Below are 24553 nucleotides of genomic sequence, written 5' to 3'. Positions count from 1 at the left end.
TTATCCAACCAGAGCGCCATCGGTGGTGAGATAACAATCACAAGCGAGTTGTGGCCGAGTCCGATTCATTTTCCCACCAGCGAAGCTAGTTGATAGATCAAACTTTTGCCGTGTCCGGTTGGCAAAACTCCGAACATATCTTTCTTTTTCAAGAATGATTTCAGTGCAGCTCTTTCTTAGAAAATAATTTCATGCGGAACTGTTGTAACTTCGCCATCATGTTAAGCCCGCTCACCGACTCTATACAGAGCCTGACTAGAGTTTGGTTTTGCAAGCTCGCAAGCCAATGGAGAGTTGCTAGACGCTAGGGTGCATCTAGATTTCGAGGCTATGTTGTTGGCATGGCAACATTATATAGTTATTAATTTAAACGCTTTTTTGATTGTACATTTTCTTGCGCTAAAACTACTATGCCACCATCCATCTTTGTCAGCTAAACTGAAATGTACATTATCCTTGAGTACATGAGGACATATGCTGGCAGTGCTCCAGAAGACATGTTGCATGCTGGGAGCAAATCCTCTGTGTCCATTTCCCATCTGTTATGGCACTATGTAATGTCCCCCTGCATACACTGACCTCAATGTTTTCCAATGTTTATTTTATGAATACATGATTTTATTCAAGTTCTTTAATGTAATGAACACTCACAGGATTATAAGAAACAATTTGCTTCTGTCTGCTTATATGTGTGTATTTAACAGACCAACAAAATACATCAGGACCCAAATGCACAGTAGAATGCATTAAAATTTCCTTCAGATCACGAAAGCTTGTCACTTCCAGGAACAGATTTTAAGAAACGTGACGCAGGAGATTCATTCACATTTACACCCATGACATGCCGTTATGCATACATGCACACACACACACAGCACAGATGCCCTGAACAGAAGGGGGTCTGGTCTCTTTAATATTCTGCACGGTAGGTATGTGCACAAAATAGAGGGAGCGACAACAATCCTGCCCACAATGCCTTAGCTAAAAGCTCAAAGAAAAAAATGAAAAGAGGGAGGGAAATGCATTGGCATTGTGTGGTTTCATTTTACATAATTTGTAACCTTAGTTATCTCTGAAGCATTGTGACAATACACATTTACACACTCCCTGGCTTTGATAATACAGAATTTACTCAAAAATATTGTATGCACAATATGTTATCGGCCATCAGAGAGTCATCTTACATTAACTTTTTATCTTTAAAATTATTTATCAACACTGTTAAATGTTATCTTTAGCAGACCTCAACATGAACATCCATCTTTCATACTGTACGTAATAATTGACATATAGCATTTAAAGCAATCAATTTTAGGTTTCCGTTTTATTTCAAGTTTATTTAGGCAAAACAATATGGAATTTAGATATAAGCCATTTATTATTTAAATAGGTACAGTGCCTTGCGAAAGTATTCGCCCCCTTGAACTTTGCGACCTTTTGCCACATTTCAGGCTTCAAACATAATGATATGAAACTGTAATTTTTTGTGAAGAATCAACAACAAGTGGGACACAATCATTAAATGGAACGAAATTTATTGGATATTTCAAACTTTTTTAACAAATCAAAAACTGAAAAATTGGGCGTGCAAAAGTATTCAACCCCGTTACTTTCAGTGCAGCAAACTCTGTCCAGAAGTTCAGTGAGGATCTCTGAATGATCCAATGCTGACCTAAATGACTTATGATGATAAATAAAATCCACCTGTTTGTAATCAAGTCTCCGTATAAATGCACTTGCACTGTGATAGTCTCAGAGGTCCGTTTAAAGCGCAGAGAGCATCATGAAGAACAAGGAACAAACCAGGCAGGTCCGAGATACTGTTGTGGAGAAGTTTAAAGCTGGATTTGGATACAAGAAGATTTCACAAGCTTTAAACATCCCAAGGAGCACTGTGCAAGCGATAATATTGAAATGGAAGGAGTATCAGTCCACTGCAAATCTACCAAATCTATCTAAACTTTCAGCTCATACAAGGAGAAGACTGATCAGAGATGTAGCCAAGAGGCCCATGATCACTCTGGATGAACTGCAGAGATCTACAGCTGAGGTGGGAGACTCTGTCCATAGGACAACAATCAGTCATATACTGCACAAATCTGGCCTTTCTGGAAGAAAGAAAGTGTTGTTTAAAGTTTGCCACAAGCCACCTGGGAGACACACCAAACATGTGGAAGAAGGTGCTCTGGTCAGATGAAACCAATGTTTGGCGTAAAAGCAACACAGCTCATCACCCTGAACACACCATCCCCACTGTCAAACATGGTGGCGGCAGCATCATGGTTTGGGCCTGCTTTTCTTCAGCAGGGACAGGGAAGATGGTTCAAATTGATGGGAAGATGGATGGAGACAAATACAGGACCATTCTGGAAGAAAACCTGATGGAGTCTGCAAAAGACCTGAGACTGGGAAGGAGATTTGTCTTCCAACAAGACAATGATCCAAAACATAAAGCAAAATCTACAATGGAATGGTTCAAAAATAAACATATCCAGGTGTTAGAATGGCCAAGTCAAAGTCCAGACCTGAATCCAGTAGAGAATCTGTGGAAAGAACTAAAAACTGCTTTTCACAAACACTCTCCATCCAACCTCACTGAGCTCGAGCTGTTCTGCAAGGAGGAATGGGCAAAAATTTCCGTCTCTCGATGTGCAACACTGATAGAGACATACCCCAAGCGACTTACAGCTGTAATCGCAGCAAAAGGTGGCGCTACAAAGTATTAACTTAAGGGGGACGAATAATTATGCACGCCCAATTTTTCAGTTTTTGATTTGTTAAAAAAGTTTGAAATATCCAATAAATTTCGTTCCATTTCATGATTGTGTCCCACTTGTTGTTGATTCTTCACAAAAAATTACAGTTTCATATAATTATGTTTGAAGCCTGAAATGTGGCAAAAGGTCGCAAAGTTCAAGGGGGCCGAATACTTTCGCAAGGCACTGTATAAGCTGACCTGAATGCAGAACCTGATTTTACCAAGTAGAACATGTTGCTGGGTCAACATCTTTGTTGATTCTGGAACAACATTCCGATCAGATTTGAGGTAAAAGCTTACATTTGATGCCAAGGTTAGGTGCTTCAATAACACCTATCATTTCTCTCTGATTTTAAGGATAACTTACAGATAGGGTTAGGTTTAGGGGTATAGGGATATGGTTAGGAGGATTACACTTTTCAGGACAGGAATGTTATTCCAGCATCAACAAAATATGCTGACCAAGGAATGCACCTAACACGGCAAAATCAGGACACGTGTTTTGAATAGCTGCTGCAAACTGGTGTCAGTATACCTTTCACTATTTCTTTAAATGCGTTTTGGACATGCAGATGGCCTCAATAGCATGGATTGAAACTTTACTCTTTAAATCAAGTAAAATATAATTATTCAGTTAAACCATAATGAACTAAGAGAGATAAGGCAATGTAGGAAAGAACAAGTGTTCCCGACTTCAAATGATTTAATCTGAGCCGCAAGTAACTGCCTTACACTCTGTGAGAATGACTCTCTCTCCCTCCCTCCGAGTTTGCTCGACACACACAGATTATAAAAGTGCTGCAGGGACAGTCAAAACTCCACGACACTGAAGTTTTCAGATGTGTTCAGTGTTCAGATGTCACAGCCACATGCAGATGTAAACGAACAGGGACTTGTCTGAATAATATATGAAAAATATATATTAATGTTTTAACATTTTTATTTTTAGATTTTATATAAACTGGCCTCCTGACTGAGCCTGGTTTCTCCTAAGGTTTTTTTTTTTATCCATTTCTGTCACCGATGGCGTTTAGGTTGCTTGCCACTGTCGCCTTTTGGTTTGCTTGAATGCACTAACACTATTGGATGAGAACTTAACTGAACTGGATGATGACATCAGTGTTTTCTCCAGAGCTGCTTTACACAGCTTAGCTTTATTGAACTGAACTGATTTCTACTCAATAATGACTGTTTACTATTGTTTAGTATGGAGGACCAACCCTGCAGGAATTAAAAATAAATGAAAGAATGAATGAATGAATAAGTAAATAAATGACTGAATAAATAAATTAATATACGCATATGCAAATTAATAAACATAAATAGATACATAAATGTGATAATAGGAAAATTAATAACAGAATAAACGACTTGATAAAATAAATATTAATTTTAATCAAATTTAATTTAATTTAATATATATTATTTAAAATTAATATATTATTTTCTGCTTTTAATTTTTTTTACTTTTATTGATTTGTTAATTCATTTTAATATTTATTTTTTACATTTATTTATTCCCACGTGTATTTATTTTTACATTTATTGATCGATTGATTCATGAGGTCCTTGTGTAGCTTCAGCGCATCATTGGTTGAGAGCTCACGCACAGAATCGTCAGACCCGCTGAGGAGAGTTATCACTAAATGACGGCCGCATAGTTCTTTTACAGACACCAAACAACTTATTTCCAGGTTGTAAGTTCAGCTCTTGCACTTGCATAATAGGGTAGACCTTTCACAAACAGCTAACGTTACAGAGAGTTGCACTTAGCAAATTAAGTCGAAAACAACACCTCAAATTACTGTTGTTAAAATTAGATGTGCTTATCGAAGTTTTAGGAGGGTTAAATTCCAATATGAATGTGGAACAGATTGAAATGTCACTAATAATTGATAGAAACTCTGCAAAATATGTCCCAGCAGCACATTCAAAAATGTGGGACGACCATCGTACTTTCTTCCGATAAGTACCACTGAAACTTATCTCTCAATGGGTCAAAATGCTAGCCTGACGTGGTCTAGTCAGAATATGAGTCTGATACTGCTCCATTGGACTGTAATTATGGGGCGTGTTTCAACCGAACCAGGAAAGACCTCAATTGGATAGACCTACAACCAATCAGAGCAACGAAGAGACGCATAACGTTAGTTGGCAAATGTCAACAGAGCTCAACTGCACTGTGTTGCCAAGTCTGCGGTTTTTTCGCGGGTTGTTTTCCATGTCCGCGGGTTGAAGCGACCTCAATTATGTGATATAATAGTCAAAAAAATAAATAAATTTAATGATACACAAAGTACTTACCAACATGATCATCATTTCAGAGAGAAATAGTGAAGGTGAGTGCACAAGCTCTCCGTTTAGGATTTGAACAAATATAATCCAAGTGCCTTTATGACGTTTATGGTTATGTTACTGTTTATCATCTGTCCGTCATCGTCTAAAGCCCCGCCCTGATGATTTCATTGGTCAGAACAGTTTCTGTTCAGTCCAGCTGGCAGCAAGGCTATCAAACTGCAGGAAACAGCCAGGAAATAAGTTGTTTGGTGTCTGTGAAAGAATTATTCGGACATCATCTCTCGGCCATAACTCTCCTCTATCGCTTAGCTCAGATGGTATGAGTCTGACGATTCTGTGCGTGCGCTCTCAACCAATGATGCACTGAAGCTACACAAGGACCACCCTCCTCATTTCCATGTTGCACACGAAAAAATGAAGCAATCGATCGATCAACAAATGTAAAATAAATACATGTGGGAATAAATAAATGTAAAAAATAAATAATCGCATAAATAAATACATAAATAAATATAAAAATAAATGTTAAATTTAATTAACAAATAAATAAAAGTAAAATATATATATATTTTTTATAAAAGCAGAAAATAATAAATTAAGGGAAAGATAATACAAAATTTAATTTGATTAAAAATGAATCATATTTATTTCAAAGTCGTTTATTTTGTTATTTATTTTCCTATTATCACATTTATTTATCTGTGTATTAATTTACATATGTGTGTATTTATTTATTTATTTACTTATTCATTCATTCATTTATTTATTTTTAATTTCTGCTGGGTTAGAGCTCATAGTTCAGAGCTGCTTTACCGCAGAATTGAATTATGTTTGCATCACTAAATCATTATTTTATTGTTTATCATCATAAAGCTGCTTTGAAACAATTTGTATGGTATAAAGCAATATATAAATAAAGGAGCGTTTATAAATATTATTCGCCCAGTTGTGAATAATTTTATTTTTTGAAACTAATCTTTAATCGCCAAAATTACATATTTAAATGTTTTTTTTCCTTGTAAAAAACTTAAAAGGAATATAACTCTACATGAAATTGCAAATATAGCCCCATCTCCAATAATGTGGCTAATAATGTGTTGCTAATGTTAGTTCACCATCGCAGCATCCTTGAAAACGCTTTGAACAACAACTTTGAAAAAGGCATATAGTTCATCATAATATATACATAATAACCATTATTCACCCGCTATATTGCTAAATGTATCAGATTTTTCATATCAACAGAAACATTTCCCGGGATAACCTGGCTTCTCTTGAGACTCCCCTGCTTCAGAGAATAGTTAAGAATATGCTAAAGCCCACCTGTATGTTGACACGATAGGTTACAAGGTAGTTTGTGAAGTCAGAAACACCAGCACTTTCAAACCATTGTCTTTAGTTAACTGCAGTTTTATGTAGAAAATACTCAGCAATGGTGTTGACTTATGACTTGGTTTTCTTAAAGCATGTTAAAAACACCAAGACATTTAGAGACCATTAAAACTTGATTTTCACCACAGGGGTCTTTAAAATCCCTTATTCCCTTATAAGACGTATTCTTATGTTTAATATATATATTCTTATTCTTGATTTAATTAATTGATCTGTATAATAAAGTGTCTCATGGCAAAGGGTCCTCACAATAAAAAATATTTAAAAAACTTCCTTTCTTCATCAACTTTTCATTTAATCAACACAATCTGTCATCCACATATTTGACAGCATCTCCTAATTTGGTGTGACTCTATGGGAATTTGTGTAATGCCCCCCAATGTCTGGCACGACATGGAGCCACATTTGCTGGCTGCTTCCATATCTGCAACCCCTCTGGCTAAGTAGCTTCCAGCTGCTCTTACAGACAGCTTTATGCTGAAATACGTGATTTCACTGCCTTCTCTCCCCAGAGGTCTGACCGCATAACTGGGTGGGGTTTGGGTGGAGAGAGGGCATGCTGTTGTGCAAATAGAATTAAGCCAATCGGAGAGCGAGAGAGTCAAAAGAGGACATGACCGTCTGGGACCCGACTCCGAGCAGCTGCTAGGTATCACAACGTGGACCGGCACGCTCCACACCCCAGTGAGTGTTGTTTAACATTCCTGTCCATTTGTGTGCAAAGCTCCATCTGGATTACAGATCTAGATGGTTCATCTAAATAATAGGATGTAGCCAACAGATCGCAAATCACTCATCAGATTCGGAAAGTTCACTGAGGCCATGAAAGAAAATATCACCATGTTAACAGTGTAAGACTGGGAAAACCAGATAGCTGAAAGAGAGGGTGACTCTCTGAGAAAGGAAATTAACATCTGAACACTCTCTTGAGAAATTAGCATCCCCACTTTAGATGCAACCACTCCATCACCTAATTTACATTTCATTCACTTCACACTCATCTCTCATCAACACATGTTGAGATTATTTGAAAATCTCCCAAAATCTATGGTTTAATGTGAACAATTCTCATACAACACTACACATGTTTGGTATTTGAAATTTCTCAGTGCGACTGGTACAAAGGTCGGATTCATACAGAAATTGGAACTGTATGTAAGAAATGTATTTCAATACATTATAAAATGGCCCTGATATGTCACTAGACATTAAGAAATCATGTTAATTTCAAATACTTATATCACTGACAGCAGTAGTCCTGCCAGGATATTGTCATTATAAAGTTGTTGTTGCAGCCCTCAACTGATTTTGACATGTTGTGTTTTGGCCTGAAGCTCTGCCCTCCAGCTATTGACCAATCACAAAGTCAGTAGTGTTTCGGCAACCGGGTTGCCAGATCTGCTCTAGTTAACACAGCTGCAGCTACAAATGTTCTGTGGCGTTTTTCGCCATTCCAGGGAACTCGACTGGAGCATATAAGCGCACGCATCCGTTCCATGAGGAAGGGAGTGGCGCAGCAAGCCGACACTAGAACGGGCACTCCGGTGCTACCGACTATGGGAAGTGAGTACACGGGAAGATACCGGCTTTACACGCAGGCTATAGAATCTAGCGAATGTGTTGGGTGTCGCCCAGCCCGCAGCTCTACAAATATCTGGCAGCGAGGCACCACGAGTCAGCGCCCAGGATGAGGCTACACCCCTGGTGGAGTGGGCTCTAATCCCGAGCGGGCAGGGCACGTCTTGGGATTCATACGCCAAGACGATGGCATCCACTATCCAGTGGGCCATCCTCTGCTTGGAGACAGCCTTTCCCTTCTGCTGGCCTCCGTAACAGACAAAGAGCTGCTCTGAGGTCCTAAAGTTTTGCGTTCTGTCCATGTAAATCCGAAGGGCTCGGATGGGACAGAGAAAAGCCAGGGCAGGGTCTGCCAGGTCTGCGTCGAGGGAGAATCGAGACCTTAAAGTACGCGTCCTTCAGGTCGATTGCTGCCAACCAATCTTGGGGACGGATGCACCTGAAAATGCGTTTCTGTGTTAGCATTCTGAGCGGCAGCCTGTGAAGGGACTGGTTCAACAATCGCAGATTCAAGATCGGCCATAACCTGCCGTTTCCTTGGGTACAATGAAGTATGGGCTGTAAAAGCCGGTCTTCAAATCGGCTGGAGGGACCGGCTCGGTCACGTCCTTCGCCAGTAGGACTGCGATCCCCGCCTGAAGCACTGCGGCAGAAATACAGGAGAATAGTGCAGCCTGTACCTGCTCTCACCAGTATGAAACACGCCCACCGAACCAGCTGTGTGTTGTGTGTGTGTGTGTGTGTAGTGCAAATTGCTCAGTTTCTCTTTTGCTGTTAAAACAGCAGCTCTCTCAGAAGCAGTGAGATCGCGGTCGGGCTGTTTTGTGCTGTCTGGCCAGCACAAAAGCGATTTCCCCCAGCACACGCTTTCTCTCTTTCTCTCGCTGAATGACAGGGAGTCAGATGCTTCATCAACGCTGTTCGGCTCCAAAAAGAATGGCAACAGTGGGTGGCGATCACTTCCGCTTTATACCTGCGGGCGGGGTGCGATATGCAAAGCATGCATGCCAATGTTCATTGGCCCGTTTTCTATATCTCGAAGCTGATAGGGGCTCCCAGAAGTGATCCCCAATTAGTCGGTCCTTCCGACCTACGCCGAAGGGACCGACTGAAAGGGAAAATCAATTCTAGTAAGAATATAAGTGATACTGCTCCATTGGGCTGTAATTAAGCATGTTTCAATCAAACCAGGAAAGACATCAATTGGATAGACCTACAACCAATCAGAGCAACGAAGAGACGCATTACATTAGTTGTCAAATGTCAACATCTCAACTGCACTGTGTTGCCAAGTCCGTGTTGTTTTCCGCGGGTTGAAACGACCTCAAATATAGACAGAGGAATGCGAATTTTAGCAGGCTACCATGTCAAAATAACACATTTTACCCCCCCAAACGCAATTTTTTTTTCAGAGAACTTTGCAAAATTTGCGAAATTTTAAAATTGCTGGTTGCCCTTTGGGCAGACACTCTTCATATTTTGGTAGCCTGCAGTGAATTGAACTAGTCTGAATTATTTTTTTATTTTATTTCTTCATGTAGAAAATTGAATAGGAGTCGAAACATTAATCAAAACCATTTTCAAAATGGCAATTATCAACTATGGTATATAAAATACTCAGACAATCATCAATACAAATATGCATTTACACTGAACTGAAATTTCTATGAATTTCTGTCTTTTTAATCATGATCTGTCTTTTTTGCCCATTTAGAACTGAAACACCAACTTAAATCTATGCACCTCTTAACATTTTAACACACGCACACACGCACTTTCGCAGTTTTCTCCACCGTAGGATTATAGGCTTTATTAATTTATTGTCATATACATAGAGCGCATGTATTTACAGCTGTTACACATCACATACCCAACACTTGATTAATCCTTTACATTAAATCCTTTACTTGATTAATCCAATACATGTGAATTTCAGAATTAATATAGCCTACTCAATGTGGCAAGCAGTGCGGGGCCTAGAGCCGTGGGAACAGAGGAAGGCCAGTGGCACTATGAGCGCCACACCGGTCTCGAGTCTCACAAAGAAGCTCCGGGAGGATAAAAGAAGGATAGTAGTAGTGCAAGAGGATGAGAGAGGACCAGGCCTGGACTACTTTACTTACATTTTGTTGTTTAATTTATAATTAATAGTCTTTAAACTAATAATTTAATTAAGTTAAAAATGTACTTGCAGGCTTCACCTGACACAATGTAGAAAAAGTTCAGTACAGGAAATACTCACGTGGGATACGGCTGGCATGCCAGGGTGCTGAGTTTGTGACAAATCCATGCTTTGATGCTGTGACGATGACCCATGTTCCTGGCCGGTACAGGAATGTAAGTGTGACAATCCCATCTTCTCCAGCAAGGCTGTTGGCTAAGATAGTCTGGTTTCCACACACCTGAACTGTGGATTCCTTTAGGGGTGACAGGTCGCTGTTGTCGAAGACCTGGACTTTAATCAGCACCTCTGGAAAAACAAGAATTGAAGAGGACATATTATGCTTTTTTATATTTTCAACTTTATTTAGTGTGTAATGTTGCTGTTAAAGCATAAAAAAGCACTTGCTAAGTTACAAAACACACCAAAGCAAGATATTCTCTGTATCATTAAGCACTGTTTGTGAACTCTCTGTAACACCTTCATTGTAGTCTTGAGTTTTCTTATGGGAACATACACTTCACAATATTTCTCATTTAAACAATTTCTCCCCAATGCATACCCAGAAAGCCATGATCCTTCGGATGAGACGCTTAACCGAGGTCCCGACTCTCTTTGGTCATTAAAAATCCCAGGATGTCCTTCAATAAAGAGTAGGGGTGTAACCCCGGCATCCTGGCCAAATTTGCCCACTGGCCCCTGTCCATCATGGCCTCCTAATAATCCCCATATAATGATTGGCTCAATCACTTTGTCTCCTCTCCACCAATCAGCTGGTGTGTGGTCTGGTTGAGTTGTGTATGTTGTTGCCATGTGAAACTCGCAGTTATGATAAGGGATGATATGACAATTCCGAAACATGCTCTATGCAGTTGACCAATCACAACACACTAGCCCAGCCGTAACCATGAACAAGTTTCCATTACTTGAACTTTAACTGTCATAAAATAGAAAAGTAAAAATAAAAAACTTTAATAAAACAAAAACAAGAAAATTTGCCTTGGCAACTAGCTGAAATAAGTACTAATACTAAAATAACAAAATAAAATCTACAACTTGATAAAAACGAATTAAAATTTAAGAAAAAACTAATACATATAATAAAACCTTAATTAAAAAATAACAATAAAATAAAATTAGTATATCAATGATACACAGTTAAGACTGATAATAACACTGGATAGGGATGCACAGTACATTGGTACCATATTGGTTACTGTCCAGTGTTAGAGACTTTTCATTCAATAATCAGAGGTGGACAGTATTGAAGTACTTTTACTTTTAAAGTAATTTTGTAAGTATATGTACTTTATCAGTGTTCTTCTTTGGAAAACGTAATATTGTACTTTTTACTGCAATACATTTCATATTGGATATCATTTAATATTTAAGTATTAAATATTTATTTTCGTACTGTATACTTTTACTCAAGTAAAATTCAAAGTTTTACTTGAGTAAGTTATACAAGTAAAAAAGTACTAAATTTTTTATGTAATGAAGTATTGAAGGAGAAAACATCAACTTTTATTTATGAAATGTATTGCAGTAAAAAGTATGACATTATATATTATGCTTTGGAATGCAGTGAAGTAAAAGTTTTCCAAAGAAAAACACTGATAAAGCATACTTAAAAATTAACTTGACTAGAAAGTAAAACTGCCTCTGTCAATAATAAACATATATTGGCTTATATGTAATTGTGGATATTTATTTCTCTCACCATCATCTCATCTCATCGAGTTTCGATGTATTGCTGTGGTGTCAGTCAAATATTCCAAATCGACCTGTCCCTCAACAGCACAACAGCTATTACAACTGCCAGTTTAACACAACGTTAGTTAGACTTTTTTTTCTTTTTTTTTCTCCAAGTAATCGATAAGTGGTAAACTGGACCAAACTTTGGCTCAAAAGCTACAAACAACTACATCTGTGTATGGTACTAACATTTAGTCTTACTGTCTTATAGACCAACCCATTCGCTAAGAGTTTATCTTAGAACCTCTCTAAACCCAGTGGTCTACATTGATATAACTATGTTTGGAAGTGTCTGTCCTGATTCGACACGTTAAGTACTCTGGTTTGTTTACATTGAAGACCCGAAAGCATGGAGTGCAGTGAGTCAGATCAGCTGCCACAAGTTCGATTGACGCTGTGCAAATGAAACAAGGTCACATTTTGAGACATGTAAACAGGCCAGGGAGATAGCAAGTCTTTGTTCTGTCTTGCTGGGCACACAAGGTTACTTCTGGATACACAAGGTTGTAAATATTGTAAATATATAAAAATATTGTTTTTATTAACTTCTAACCTTTAAAAGTCAAGGTTTCCAATCAGAACCATGTACAATGTTTGATTTGCGTTCTGTTCACGCTTGCATGCTGCAGTGTCTTTCAGAACCTCTCATTCTTTTGACTCTAAATGGGTCAATTGATGCATGTTACCATGGATACTCAGATGTCAGCAGGCTAACTGTGGGAAAAAATGGGTCCCTGCATTTCCTGGTGAGGGGATACAAGTTCAGTTCAGAAAATAAGATCCTTTGAATCAGTCGTGGGCTGTAGATCTAATTGCACACCATTGAATGGGGTGGGGAATATGACCAAAATCTTGTATCATAATATGAGTCATATTATTTCATGATAACAATAAATAACAATATAGTTATTTTTGCTTTAAATAAGGTTATGATGTCAACATTTTTTATATCATTGAAATTTAATTATTACCAATTCTATAACTAATTGAAACATCACAAACATAGGCTAATACTAGCCTAACTAAATAAAAAAGCTAATTGAACACATGTAAAGTCAAATGGTTCTTTAGTTTCGAAATGGTTTTGGTACAAGGTGATCGCGTTGAAAATAAAGGCATTTGTCTAGCGTAAGAAGCTCACTGCCGCAGCTCATTTAAGAAAATGACAGCTCCGAAGAGACGCTGCTTTAGTTCGAGGTAGTGCTAACAATAATAAAGAAAGATGATGATTAAACACCTTATGTGTTACCACTGAAATGTAGATGTAATATATTTCCAAATATAAGCCCATATTATGCGAAATGCACGCTTTATAATGTCGTCTGCCCTGGCTCTAACCTCGAGTGTTTTAGCCTGTTTAGTTTTTGCAAAACTTGTGAGCGTCCAAACCCAAACGCTGTGGCCTTGCGCCAAATGTTTTTATTGGTTTATTAAGTACAAACAGGAGAGTTATGAAAAACTGAGTGTGAGGGATTTGTTCACTTCACACAAAAAGATTTTAGAATGAGATGGCTAACTGTAGTAGCGTTTAGTCCACTGTCTATAATAGCCTAATTTAGAGATCACTTTTTTGACCGACAACTGACAACTTTGATCGTTTAACGTTGATACGGTCAACCATCGGTCAAATGGTCATCGGTTAACATCTCTAGTTTACGTCCAAGTCTACAGTGCGGCACAGCCATAAAAACTGGGACTGCACATAACTCATTCCTGCAGATTTCAAGGTCACATCTGAAGCCCATACACATACAGTAATAAAGCCACCTCTGACATACTTATGGTTCAAAAGTTATTAGCATAAACATGAGTGCAATTTTTGACAGATTGTGGCGCTAGAGGGATTGAGATAGAGACTCAAAAATTTGCTATAGTGACAGTTGAGACTATCCTGCCTCTTTGTGCCAAATTTCACAATGTTTTACCATACGATTCTATGGGCTACTAGACTTCAATGGAGAAATAATAATTAGAAATCTAACGATTTCAATAGGTGCCTCCATACCTTCGGTGCTTGGCCCATAATTAAGCATATCTGTTTGACACAGCGTTTTTCCCTTTGGTATCGAATATCGATACTTTTCCAGGTATCGTATCAAGGTTAGAAATTCCAGTATCGTGACAACACTATGCAACAGGTTTCTTTTTTAACGGTTTACCTTCCTTTAAGACATTACAGTTTACAAGGATACTCGCTAAGACAGGCATTTTGACACAGAAATGTTTGTAGTTGACCATTCAAGCCCCCTAAATAAATAATAACTAATGTGTGAGATGAATCTCTTTTTTTGGCCCATTATACCTGAAAAAAAGACCTGTTTAATAGTTACCAGTATGCACATCTGAATAGAAGGTGCTTTTTTTTTTTTTACTTCCATCCCTCGGAAACAATTATAAATCACTTAAAAAATGATTATATACAAAATGAATATGTTATTGAGATTCATGTGGTTTGGAATTGGTAAAATGAGCTTGGAAAAAAAAATGATCAGAATATCGACTTGCATTTTATATTTTTTTTCCACACTCACGTAAAGGATTATTAGAAAAACCTGTTCAATTTCTAATTAAAGCAATTATCTAATCAACCAATCACATGGCAGCTGCTTCAATGCATTTAGGGGTGTGGTCCTGGTCAAGACAATCTCCTGAACTCCACACTGAATTCCAGAATGGGAAAGAAATGTAATTTACAGGGTTAGTTCACCCAAAAATGAAATTTATGTCATTAATGACTCACCCTAATGTCGTTCATTATCGTTCATTAAAATCACTTGAAGCATCGAAAATACATTTTGGTCCAAAATTTGCAAAAACTATGACTTTATTCAGCAGTCTTCTCTTCCGCGTTTGTTTTCAAGCCTCAAATAAAGATTCAAACGGTCATGAATCAATCTGCTGATTCATGACCGTTTGAATCTTTATTTGAGGTTTGAAAACAAACGTGGAAGAGAAGACCATGCTGAATAAAGTCGTAGTTTTTGTTATTTTTGGACCAAAACGTATTTTTGATTTTTCTAGAGATTCTAACTAACTAACTAACTAACTAACTAACTAACTAACTAACTAACTAACTAACTAACTAACGAACTAACTGATGTCACATATGGACTACTTTGATGATGTTTTATTCCCTTTCTGGACATGGACAGTATAGTGTGCATACACTTAGATACGCAGTCGGACTAATTATAAAATATCTTAAACTGTGTTCTGAAGATGACCGGAGGTCTACGGGTGTGGAACGACATTAGGGTGAGTCATTAATGACATAAATTTCATTTTTGGGTGAACTAACCCTTTAAGCAATTTTAAGCGTGGCATGGTTGTTGGTTCCAGACAGGCCGGTCTGAGTATTTCACAATCTGCTCAGTTACTGCGATTTCCACGCACAACCATTTCTAGGTTTACAAAGAATGGTAAACCACTACACTACATCTCCCCTACAAATAGGAAAAAGAGGCTACAATTTGCACAAGCTCACAAAAATTGGATAGCTGAAGACTGGAAAAATGTTGCCTTGTCTGATTTCTGTTGAGACATTCAGATGGTAGAGTCAGAATTTGGCGTAAACAGAATGAGAACATGGATCCATCATGCCTTGTTACCACTGTGCAGGCTGCTGGTGGTGGTGTAATGGTGTGGGGGTGTTTTCTTGGCACACTTTAGGCCCCTTAGTGCCAATTGGGCATTGTTTAAATGCCATGGCCTACCTGAGAATTGTTTCTGACCATGTCCATCCTTTTATGGCCACCATGTACCCATCCTCTGATGGCTACTTCCAGCAGGATAATGCACCATGTCACAAAGCTCGAATCATTTCAAATTGGTTTCTTGAACATGACAGCGAGTTCACTGTCCTAAAATGGCCCCACAGTCACCAGATCTCAACCCAATAGAGCATCTTTGGGATGTGGTGGAACGGGAGCTTCATGCCCTGAATGTGCATCCCAAAAATCTCCATTAACTGCAAGATGCTATCCTATCAATATGGGCCAACTTTTCTAAAGAATGCTTTCAGCACCTTGTTGAATCAATGCACGTAGAATTAAGGCAGTTCTGAAGGCGAAAGAGGGTCAAACACAGTATTAGTATGGTGTTCCTAATAATCCTTTAGGTGAGTGTACACACACACACACACACACACACACACACACACACACACACACACACACACACACACAAACACACACACACACACACACACACACACACACACACACACACACACACACACACACACACACACACACACACACACACACACACACACACACACACACACACACACACACATATTTTGAATACATTTTTAAATTAAAACCATAAGAAATTTTAATGGAAAAAATAAGATATAACAACATGCTTAATATACTAATATAACGTTTATGCAGAGGATAGAGCAGAGCTAAAAAGGCAAAATTTAAAGAATCTTCACTTCCACTCTGCCACAAGGATTTCCTGTAGTGTACACAATTCCACTTCCGGTCTATTGTTTAAGTCGAAGAGCAAGGCACAAATAATCCTGGAAACTTTTCTCCGACAAAAGTTCTCTGCCTCAGCAGAAAATTGTACTCACAGAAAAACATATTTTACTACTGCAAAATGTTTATTGAAAACTAAAACAAATTTTGACAAATATAAATATTTGTCAGCCTTTGAGTGGAAGGTGAAAACAAACTCTGCATTTTCTACTCTTTCCATGTTCAGTCCTGTCCCTTGTGATAGTTTCTTTAAAACAAACAGCACTTCATTATTTGCTTGTATTAGGAGGCGAAATCTCTCTCACTTACACAGTGGCAGTCTGCATTTCCCTGCAGGCTGTGCCTTTGTTATAGGCAACTGACAGCACTGAGTGAAGAACTAATGGACATTTGCCAGCAGTTTGTGAAGTCTCACTTCTGAATAATTACATTTAATCATTTAGCAGAATAATAAACATTTAAAACAACAACAGACATTTATATCCTGTTGAAATGACTAGTACCAATTAACAAACAATATGCATCTCAAGCAGGGGCGGAGCCAGACGATGTAAACATTCGGGGCTTAGCCCAAACCTAGGGGGGTCCAGGGGGATTCTCCCCCGGGGAGATTTTTTTCCCATTTACATCAGCTAAATGCACTATTTTTCAGGCTGTTTGAGATAATAGAATGCCTAAAAATCTAAATACTATCTGGGAAAATGATAAGTTACTTTTAAAAAATTCAGCCAGTAGAGCCTACAACCTGTTTTGTATTTAACTGTTCTCCAGCTGTAGTGAATCCAAAACACCAAACATGTTAAGGATAACTCATTTTAACCCCTGGCAAATAAAAAAGGCAACCATTATCTGACTATTTTTAAGTTAGCCTGCATAGGAATTTGGTGTAAACATCATTATTAATCTTTAGAGTTCAGTTTGGTTTACTTTGTGCTTAGCTGACAAATTTGCTACATCAGAATCCATGACCAATGTTGTTTTCGGCTGCAAACTTTCGCGGTTGGTTAGTTCTTCAAAGGAAATGCCCATATTTGGATTAGATAGCGCTGTGTGTGAGACTGAGAGCTTTATAATGATACCAGGCATGACATGTTTCTGTGAATGGAGACGGCACGGGAGCTCGCGTTAGAATAACTTTGGATGATTTCAGGTAGAAATCTAAAGGCGCACGGTGACAAAATATAATGAAATAACCACCTTAAATGTGTAATGTTGCCTGTTGCCTCCTTAATAAGTAAAACCTAACGTTAACTCTAGCTGAGTGTTAACTCTAGCTCTAAGTGTTACAACAGCGGATTCACAAACCTGTAACACTTTCGTCTGACGCAGAATCTCTCTCTGGCCGGTGAGGTTTAGTGTTCCTTTAAAAAAAAAAAGTGTAGTGTCCATGTTAACTAACTACGACGCCGGTGAAATACAAAAGCCCGCCAATCCCTGATGACAACGACGAAGAAGAAGATGTTTATTCTTCTTCGTTAGTTTATTGGCTGTTGGCATTGACAAACAAGCTGAGTGATGTGCGACGCATTGCCGACTGCCACACACATGGTAAAGGAGCTTGTTTCATTGTATGCCGCTCCAGTCTGAAAGACTGAGAAAAAACTGAATTTTTTTTTTGTTTTTTTTTTTTACTAAAAGATTCGGGGCTTTTGACAAAACATTCGGGGCTTAAGCCCAATTAGCCACCCCCCCGCTCCACCCCTGATCTCAAGTTGCACAATTATCAATGTAAACCAATCAGTTTTGTATTGTAAAGCCTTATTCTCCAGGAAAGTGTTACGTCAAAATTTAAAATGGGAACTACTAATTTCTGCTCTATATATCCAGAAACACAGGTCAAACCTGTGTGAAAAAAAGGTGTAATTAACTGGTTGAGAGGTGTCACCAATGGCTCCAGACCACCCTGTTGTTTTTTCAGGCAGGCAGAGGAAGTGTTAATAGCAAGCAGGAATGCCTGCCTGTCAGGAGCCCTGTTTGCCAAAACCATTGGGTTTCACTGGGATGCTTACAAAGTCTCAGACATAAAGGCAGTGTAGCCGTAGCCTTACCGTGAGGGCTGAAAAAACAGCGTATTTCAGTGCTAAAACACAGACAGTGATGTATTCGTGGTAGCAGGGTCCAAAATGACCACTCACTCAGCTCCAAATGCATGTTAGAATTTGTCCAGAACATAATTTAAGTTAATTTGTAAATTAAATATTTTACTTTTGCTGAAGCTCAATTCAGTTGAAAGACTTTTCTGTGGTGTAAGAGAAAGAAACCACAAAATAGTTAGGTTTACATTAGAACAACTCATAAATATAAATAAAATAATTAATTGTATTTTTATTTTAAAAATAAATAAAGATATAAAGATATATTACCGTTAAGAAATATTTATGGCGAGTAAATTTTCAACTGACTGGCAGATCTGGCAAAAATTTGCCCTCATTGAGTGTCTGTGTGTGTTATAAAGAGTAAACTCTCACCTCTTTATCTGTATAAGATGGTTTGGAGAGTCCTGAGTACAGACCATCTCATTAATCATTCCCAAAAGCCTTTCCCCAAGCACCAGCTGGATGTCCTTAGCCCAGGGAAACACTAACTCAGGTCCAAAATAACAACAACAACAACAAAACAAAAACCTTCTAACAGAAAAAAACACTTTGCTAAAATTAGAGCACATCCACTTTTCATGTGATAACACTTTGAGATGCATGTGGTCCCTGTCTTTTCATCATGTTATGTAGCTCAAATAACTCAAGGTCTGACTTGGTACACATTTAGCTTGTACTCTCTGGCATCTAAAGGGCTGCTAAAACAAACCAGTCATCCAGAGTGCCAGATTTAGCTGGAAGGTAAAACAATAATCTTCTAAGGGCTCTAAAGGTGTTGATACAACCCCGGAGAGGAAAAGCACAGCAGAAATGTGTTGACTTAGCTCTAATGAACCCATTGTTGCTCAGGGAATTTATATAGACTTCTGCATGAAGAAATGCTTGAAATGTGGAGCCTGAAATTCACAAGACTGCTTGCTTCAACTGTCAATATAGGCACTTTAAAAAAATAAACAAGATTTAGACAATTTATCAAGAATGCAGAAACCTATACCATGAATAAAAACAGGCTTAACATTTGGAGCCAATAAAAAACTTTTAACAGATAATAAATAATTAACTACAACATGAATATTTATAAGTTGTGCATAGATGTTAATACAAGCTGTATGTACACAACAGTAACATGATTCAATCTATCCTTTTTTCATTATTACATTTTATTTATTTATTTACACTGAGTAAGCTGCCAAACAGTAACTGTAACAGTCTGCTAAGAATACTGCATGACGAAAAAGGATTACAAGCAAAATTAGGAACCCTTTCTAAAGCCTAATCCAGATTACCATTTCAAAACATCACTAAACTCCTATTAGACGCAATACTGCAAAACTGAGCAAAAACACAGATTTAACACAATAAACAAGCTGCTGCGCTAGAAGACGCCTGGGCCTGGCTGTAAGTGTGTTTTACAGGCAATAGGCCTTCTTGGGTTTAACGTAGATTATGTAATCTCCAATTTTTCATGCATTTTTTACTTAAAGCTTTATACGCCCACCAATCAAAATATCTAGACACATTGTGATGATGTGAAGCAGGATCTCCTCAGAGGTCAGGTTTACAGGGGCTCTGCTGCTGATAAATCTGCCGTTTCCTCAAAGCGTGAGGGTGTCTGGTGTCAACAAAGAAATTCCTACCTTTGAACAGCTGCCTAGGGAGTTCACGGTGGGCTGATGGCCAGACACACACTCCTTAAAGTTGTGACGGCCCGTGTAACCAGAAAATCCAGCCAAGCTATTCGGTACCCTTCCGCCCACAAACAGTCCCAGCTATAGAGCCTTAAATAAAAGATCTGCTGTCAAAACATGTGACATCACCTTAGAAAGAACTTTCTATGTCCTGCCAAAGCAGGTGCTTTAAATTAGCTAAATCCCAGAACAGAACTCAATTCACTTCATTTCAATCTCTAACAGTGGTTAATTGAACCATTACAAATACAATACAATAAAACTCAATCAATACAAATAAAACTCTATTGACATCTGTTGATTACCACAAAAGAAAAAAAAAACATTTTCCAGGCATTGACGTCAATTTCTGTTATTTGACAGAATGGCAATCCATGTTTTGTTATATGGCAGGATGCTAAAGCGCATCTTCTAAAAAGTGTACAGAATCTCCAGATCAAAACACAGTAGAAGAAGAAGCAACAGCAACAGATAAAATAATTGCTTATGGTCATGTAAAATTACATGATAATTAAACATTAATTAGAATTTAAATCAAAACTGCCTTACGCTACAGAATGAAATGTCGACCCATGAGGTATCTGTACGAGCATTAGGGGGGTTGATGACACCATCAATGTTTTGAACATCTTTCTAATCTGATTCGGACTAAGCCTTTCTCATGAGAAAAGCATGTTTTTCTCAGATATTGGGTCAAAATGTAACTTTCCCACATTCAATTGTTGATAAAAAAAGAATGCATGAAGCTAGGATAAATTATTTTGTGTTTGTTTGTTTGTTTGTTTAAAAGCAGAGGATTTGCTCTTTCTTTTGATATATTGTTCAGATATTCATACAACAAAATAATCTGGGGTCCATGACATTTTTGTGAAAATTATCAAAAACACTAGTGCTGACAGTCAAAAAAAAAAAAAAAAAAAAACATGGGTGTGGAAAAAGTTACACTAAGTTACACACATTTTTTACTTGTCTTGATTCTCTGATTTGTGACAATTTCTTTGAAGAATTATAGAAAATGTAATTCTTCACAAGGACTTCAGCAGATAAACACGATTATTTTAAAAATGATTTGAAATAATACAGGCTGATTGCTTCAATAAAAGCATCCCATTGATTCACAACCTCATTGGTCACAGCAGGTTGGTCTTTATAATTTATCATTAAAATCAATTCCCCTGTAGAGAAAATGAATGGGATGTATACTTCGAGAACCCGACTGTTGCAATCTATCATAAACTGATCTGTAATTGAAATCATGGCTGATTATAATTTCATTGGACGTTCATAAAGTAATGCAAGTTTCGATGACATCTAATAAAAAGCGACATGCAGGACAATGTAGCGATTGTTTCTCAATTTCAAATAAAAGCATAGAGTGGCAATCCGGGGCAGCACACAAACAAGAGCTGTCATGGTAACACTCGTCTTTTCAGGAGAGAAGGATGTAAAAAAAAAAAAAAAACTTAAGGGGAATCTCATGAAATGTACTTGAAGTTGACAAAGCAATGACTTATATGTGGTGACTGGACATTTTACCATACACAATAATGAACAACAGACAAAACGGAAGAGCAAAACTACTTTTTTAAACGTTTCAAAGAACCACCCCAACTCTGATTTGGATATAAGCCCAAAACTATTATGAGAGGAACAGTACAACTGTTTTCAAACTGTGCAAAATGGGTAGAGTCAACACCTTCCTAAAGGCAAAGATGGAGGCACTAAAATCTCAGCAGTCAGTTTGCATTAGTGTCTAGGCTGGCGTTCCCTCGCCAGGCCTTTGTCCCAAATCAGAGATGGTGGTACTAGGTGTCAGCTTGATTAGGACAGTGATGTGCATGGCGTGCCACACTACAAAACCTGCCAGGATAACAATATTTCACACTCTGGTAGATGCTTTACAGCGTGTCAATGACAAACATCTGATGCCTCAATGCGATTCACACAACCAAAACGTAACCCTTTAGCTCACAACTGCAAATCTATGCTGTTTAAAGTGATGCAAGATCATAAAAACATACAGTATTATCACAAAAAAACCCTACCTATATGTACACAAGAACGTATGTGAAAATCAGTGTCAAATTTCCTGAATGTCATGATGAAACTAGAGCAGTGACAGGAAGCTGCTCTGCCATCCTGCTATTGTGTTTAGAAGCTGAGTGACCACACTCACTCTTTTTTCGTGATGCTGACAAGAAAAATGATCGGACTGATTTCAGCTTCACATCATCACACTTTAAAAAAAAGTATATACTTCAAAAGAATTAAGAAGGATGCAGAATGTCGATAATTATGTGAGAAAGTGAGTCATGCTGCGGTAATTAGTTCCTATCTATCTATCTGGATGGATGGATGGATGGATGGATGGATGGATGGATGGATGGATGGATGGATGGATGGATAGATAGATAGATAGATAGATAGATAGATAGATAGATAGATAGATAGATAGATAGATAGATAGATAGATAGATAGATAGATAGATAGATAGATAGATAGATAGATAGATAGGAAGGATCTGGTACATTAATTGCTTGATCTATTAAAAAAAATAAAAAAAATCTAGTTTGACTTACATGTCAAAAACTTCATCTGACTAATTCGACTTACATGTTTTTTTTTGACTGACTCTGATTTAAATGTTTCCCATCAGCACAACAAGGAGAGCTTAGTCAGCGGAGCCCTTTCCAGTAGACTGCATTGCAATAAAACATGGCTAAAAAGGATCCAAGGCTTTTTTAACACGTCATCCCAGGTCTTTCTCAGCTCTAGAACAGGGAACGCACGCATGGTTTTATTATGTGGCTTCACCTTTAGGTCTCTCTTCAAAGGGTCCCAAGCTGGAGTCCGCAGGCTATAGTGGTAAATTAACGTATGATGTCAGCTAAAAAAAACAACTCTTGATGACTTTTCAGAATATAGATTACAAACCACAGATAGACTAAACAAATGCTGACAGTTTCAAGTTTAGTATCTTTACATTTCTGTATTTAAATGGCTCGGAGATTAAGGAGAACTAAGAGGCTGGAAATATCTGTGGCTGAGTTTGTGAGCTGCTCAGTGCACATGAGAGAAAAGACGCTCCAAGCCCACATTAATATTCATTGGAAGTTGCTGAGGAAAAAAGAAGGTTCACAAAAGAGTTTGCACAAACAGCTTTTAAAGATCCGCTTGGTCCTGTGGTGACAAACTGGCACCAGACCAGACAAAAATAAACTATAGGGCAAGTAAATTCAAGAAGAACAGTTTTTAAAAAAGCTCATTATTTGTAATTATGATTATTATGTTAATTGTAAGCTACAAGTAATGTATTTAAATATTTGATCTAAACGTGGGTACACATATAGACCTAGTTGCAGAACAACAGTCTCTCTTAAATTTCAATATTTGTTGGCCAAAACAATGTTTTGAATTTTATATTTCTATGCACTCCATTTTAAATTGGTATTATTCATGTTTAATAATACTAATAATAATACTAATATATATATATATATATATATATATATATATATATATATATATATATATATATATATATATATATATATATATATATATATATATATTTGAAAAGATTTGTACCTCAACAAACTTTAGATTTTCATAAACAGCCCCTGAGAATTATTAACTGGAATAAAAAGTTATTAAGAACTACCGAAGTTAGAGAACAATGTTGCCGCTCAGTGAACGTTCTTTTTTATGAAATTTTGGGTGGGCTCGAAAAAACGAAACTATACTAGCTTAAGTAGACTATAGTTACAGTACTGTGCACTTTTTTTATGCATCAAGATAATAATGCCTAATGGAACTGTGCTCAGGGTCTGTCTGTTTAACAAACTTCTTCCCTTTACAGATATACACGAAGGGGTCATTTGATGGGCCGGACAGTTTGAAATCCTTTGTTTCCAAACTCTAACTCCCATAAGGGTCTAAAGTATATGTGCGCAAAAACAACGGCGCGTGATAAATTGCTGTGAGCTCAAATGCGGCAGTTACATAATAAAGCAGCGAATCGATGTTGTTCTTAACGGCTAAGCCGCTCCACACAAATATCACGTTCGGAGACGGATGCTACAATCTCAAATCAAACTTACCAACTGGTCCTGGGGTCGGCAGTGATTTTGCCAGCGTCCTCCAAGCACTACAGAGGGAAAGAAAAAGAAAAAAGGAACGGGAGGTGTGCGGTGGACGCATTCTTACAGCGGCATCGTCAGATCCTCCTTAAGTAACAGTTCATCCATGTTTATTTGCGGGATGGCAGAAGACTGACTGCTCTAAAGTGCAGATGCCACGGGTGCCCACTCCCTTCCCGAGTACGACTGCTCCGCTTCTTTCA

At 37.8% G+C, this 24553-nt stretch overlaps 1 protein-coding gene across 2 annotated transcripts in view; it reads right to left on the bottom strand.

The window, feature by feature from the left end:
- fam171a2a (family with sequence similarity 171 member A2a) overlaps nucleotides 1-24553 on the bottom strand; it is a 44227-nt gene extending 19674 nt beyond the window's left edge. For both annotated transcript variants that reach the window (XM_067412743.1, XM_067412750.1), the window contains exons 1-2: nucleotides 24312-24553; nucleotides 10269-10496 (exon numbers count right to left, since the gene is read on the bottom strand). In XM_067412743.1, coding sequence (XP_067268844.1) covers nucleotides 10269-10496; nucleotides 24312-24411 — 328 coding nt within the window. In that variant the 5' untranslated portion in view covers nucleotides 24412-24553. The remainder of the gene's footprint in view (nucleotides 1-10268; nucleotides 10497-24311) is intronic.

The sequence above is a fragment of the Pseudorasbora parva genome, chromosome 2, assembly GCF_024679245.1.
Source record: "Pseudorasbora parva isolate DD20220531a chromosome 2, ASM2467924v1, whole genome shotgun sequence".
Classification (NCBI taxonomy): Eukaryota; Metazoa; Chordata; class Actinopteri; order Cypriniformes; family Gobionidae; genus Pseudorasbora; species Pseudorasbora parva.
Note: the sequence above shows the minus strand (reverse complement) of the source record. Positions and strands in the feature narration are given on the sequence as shown.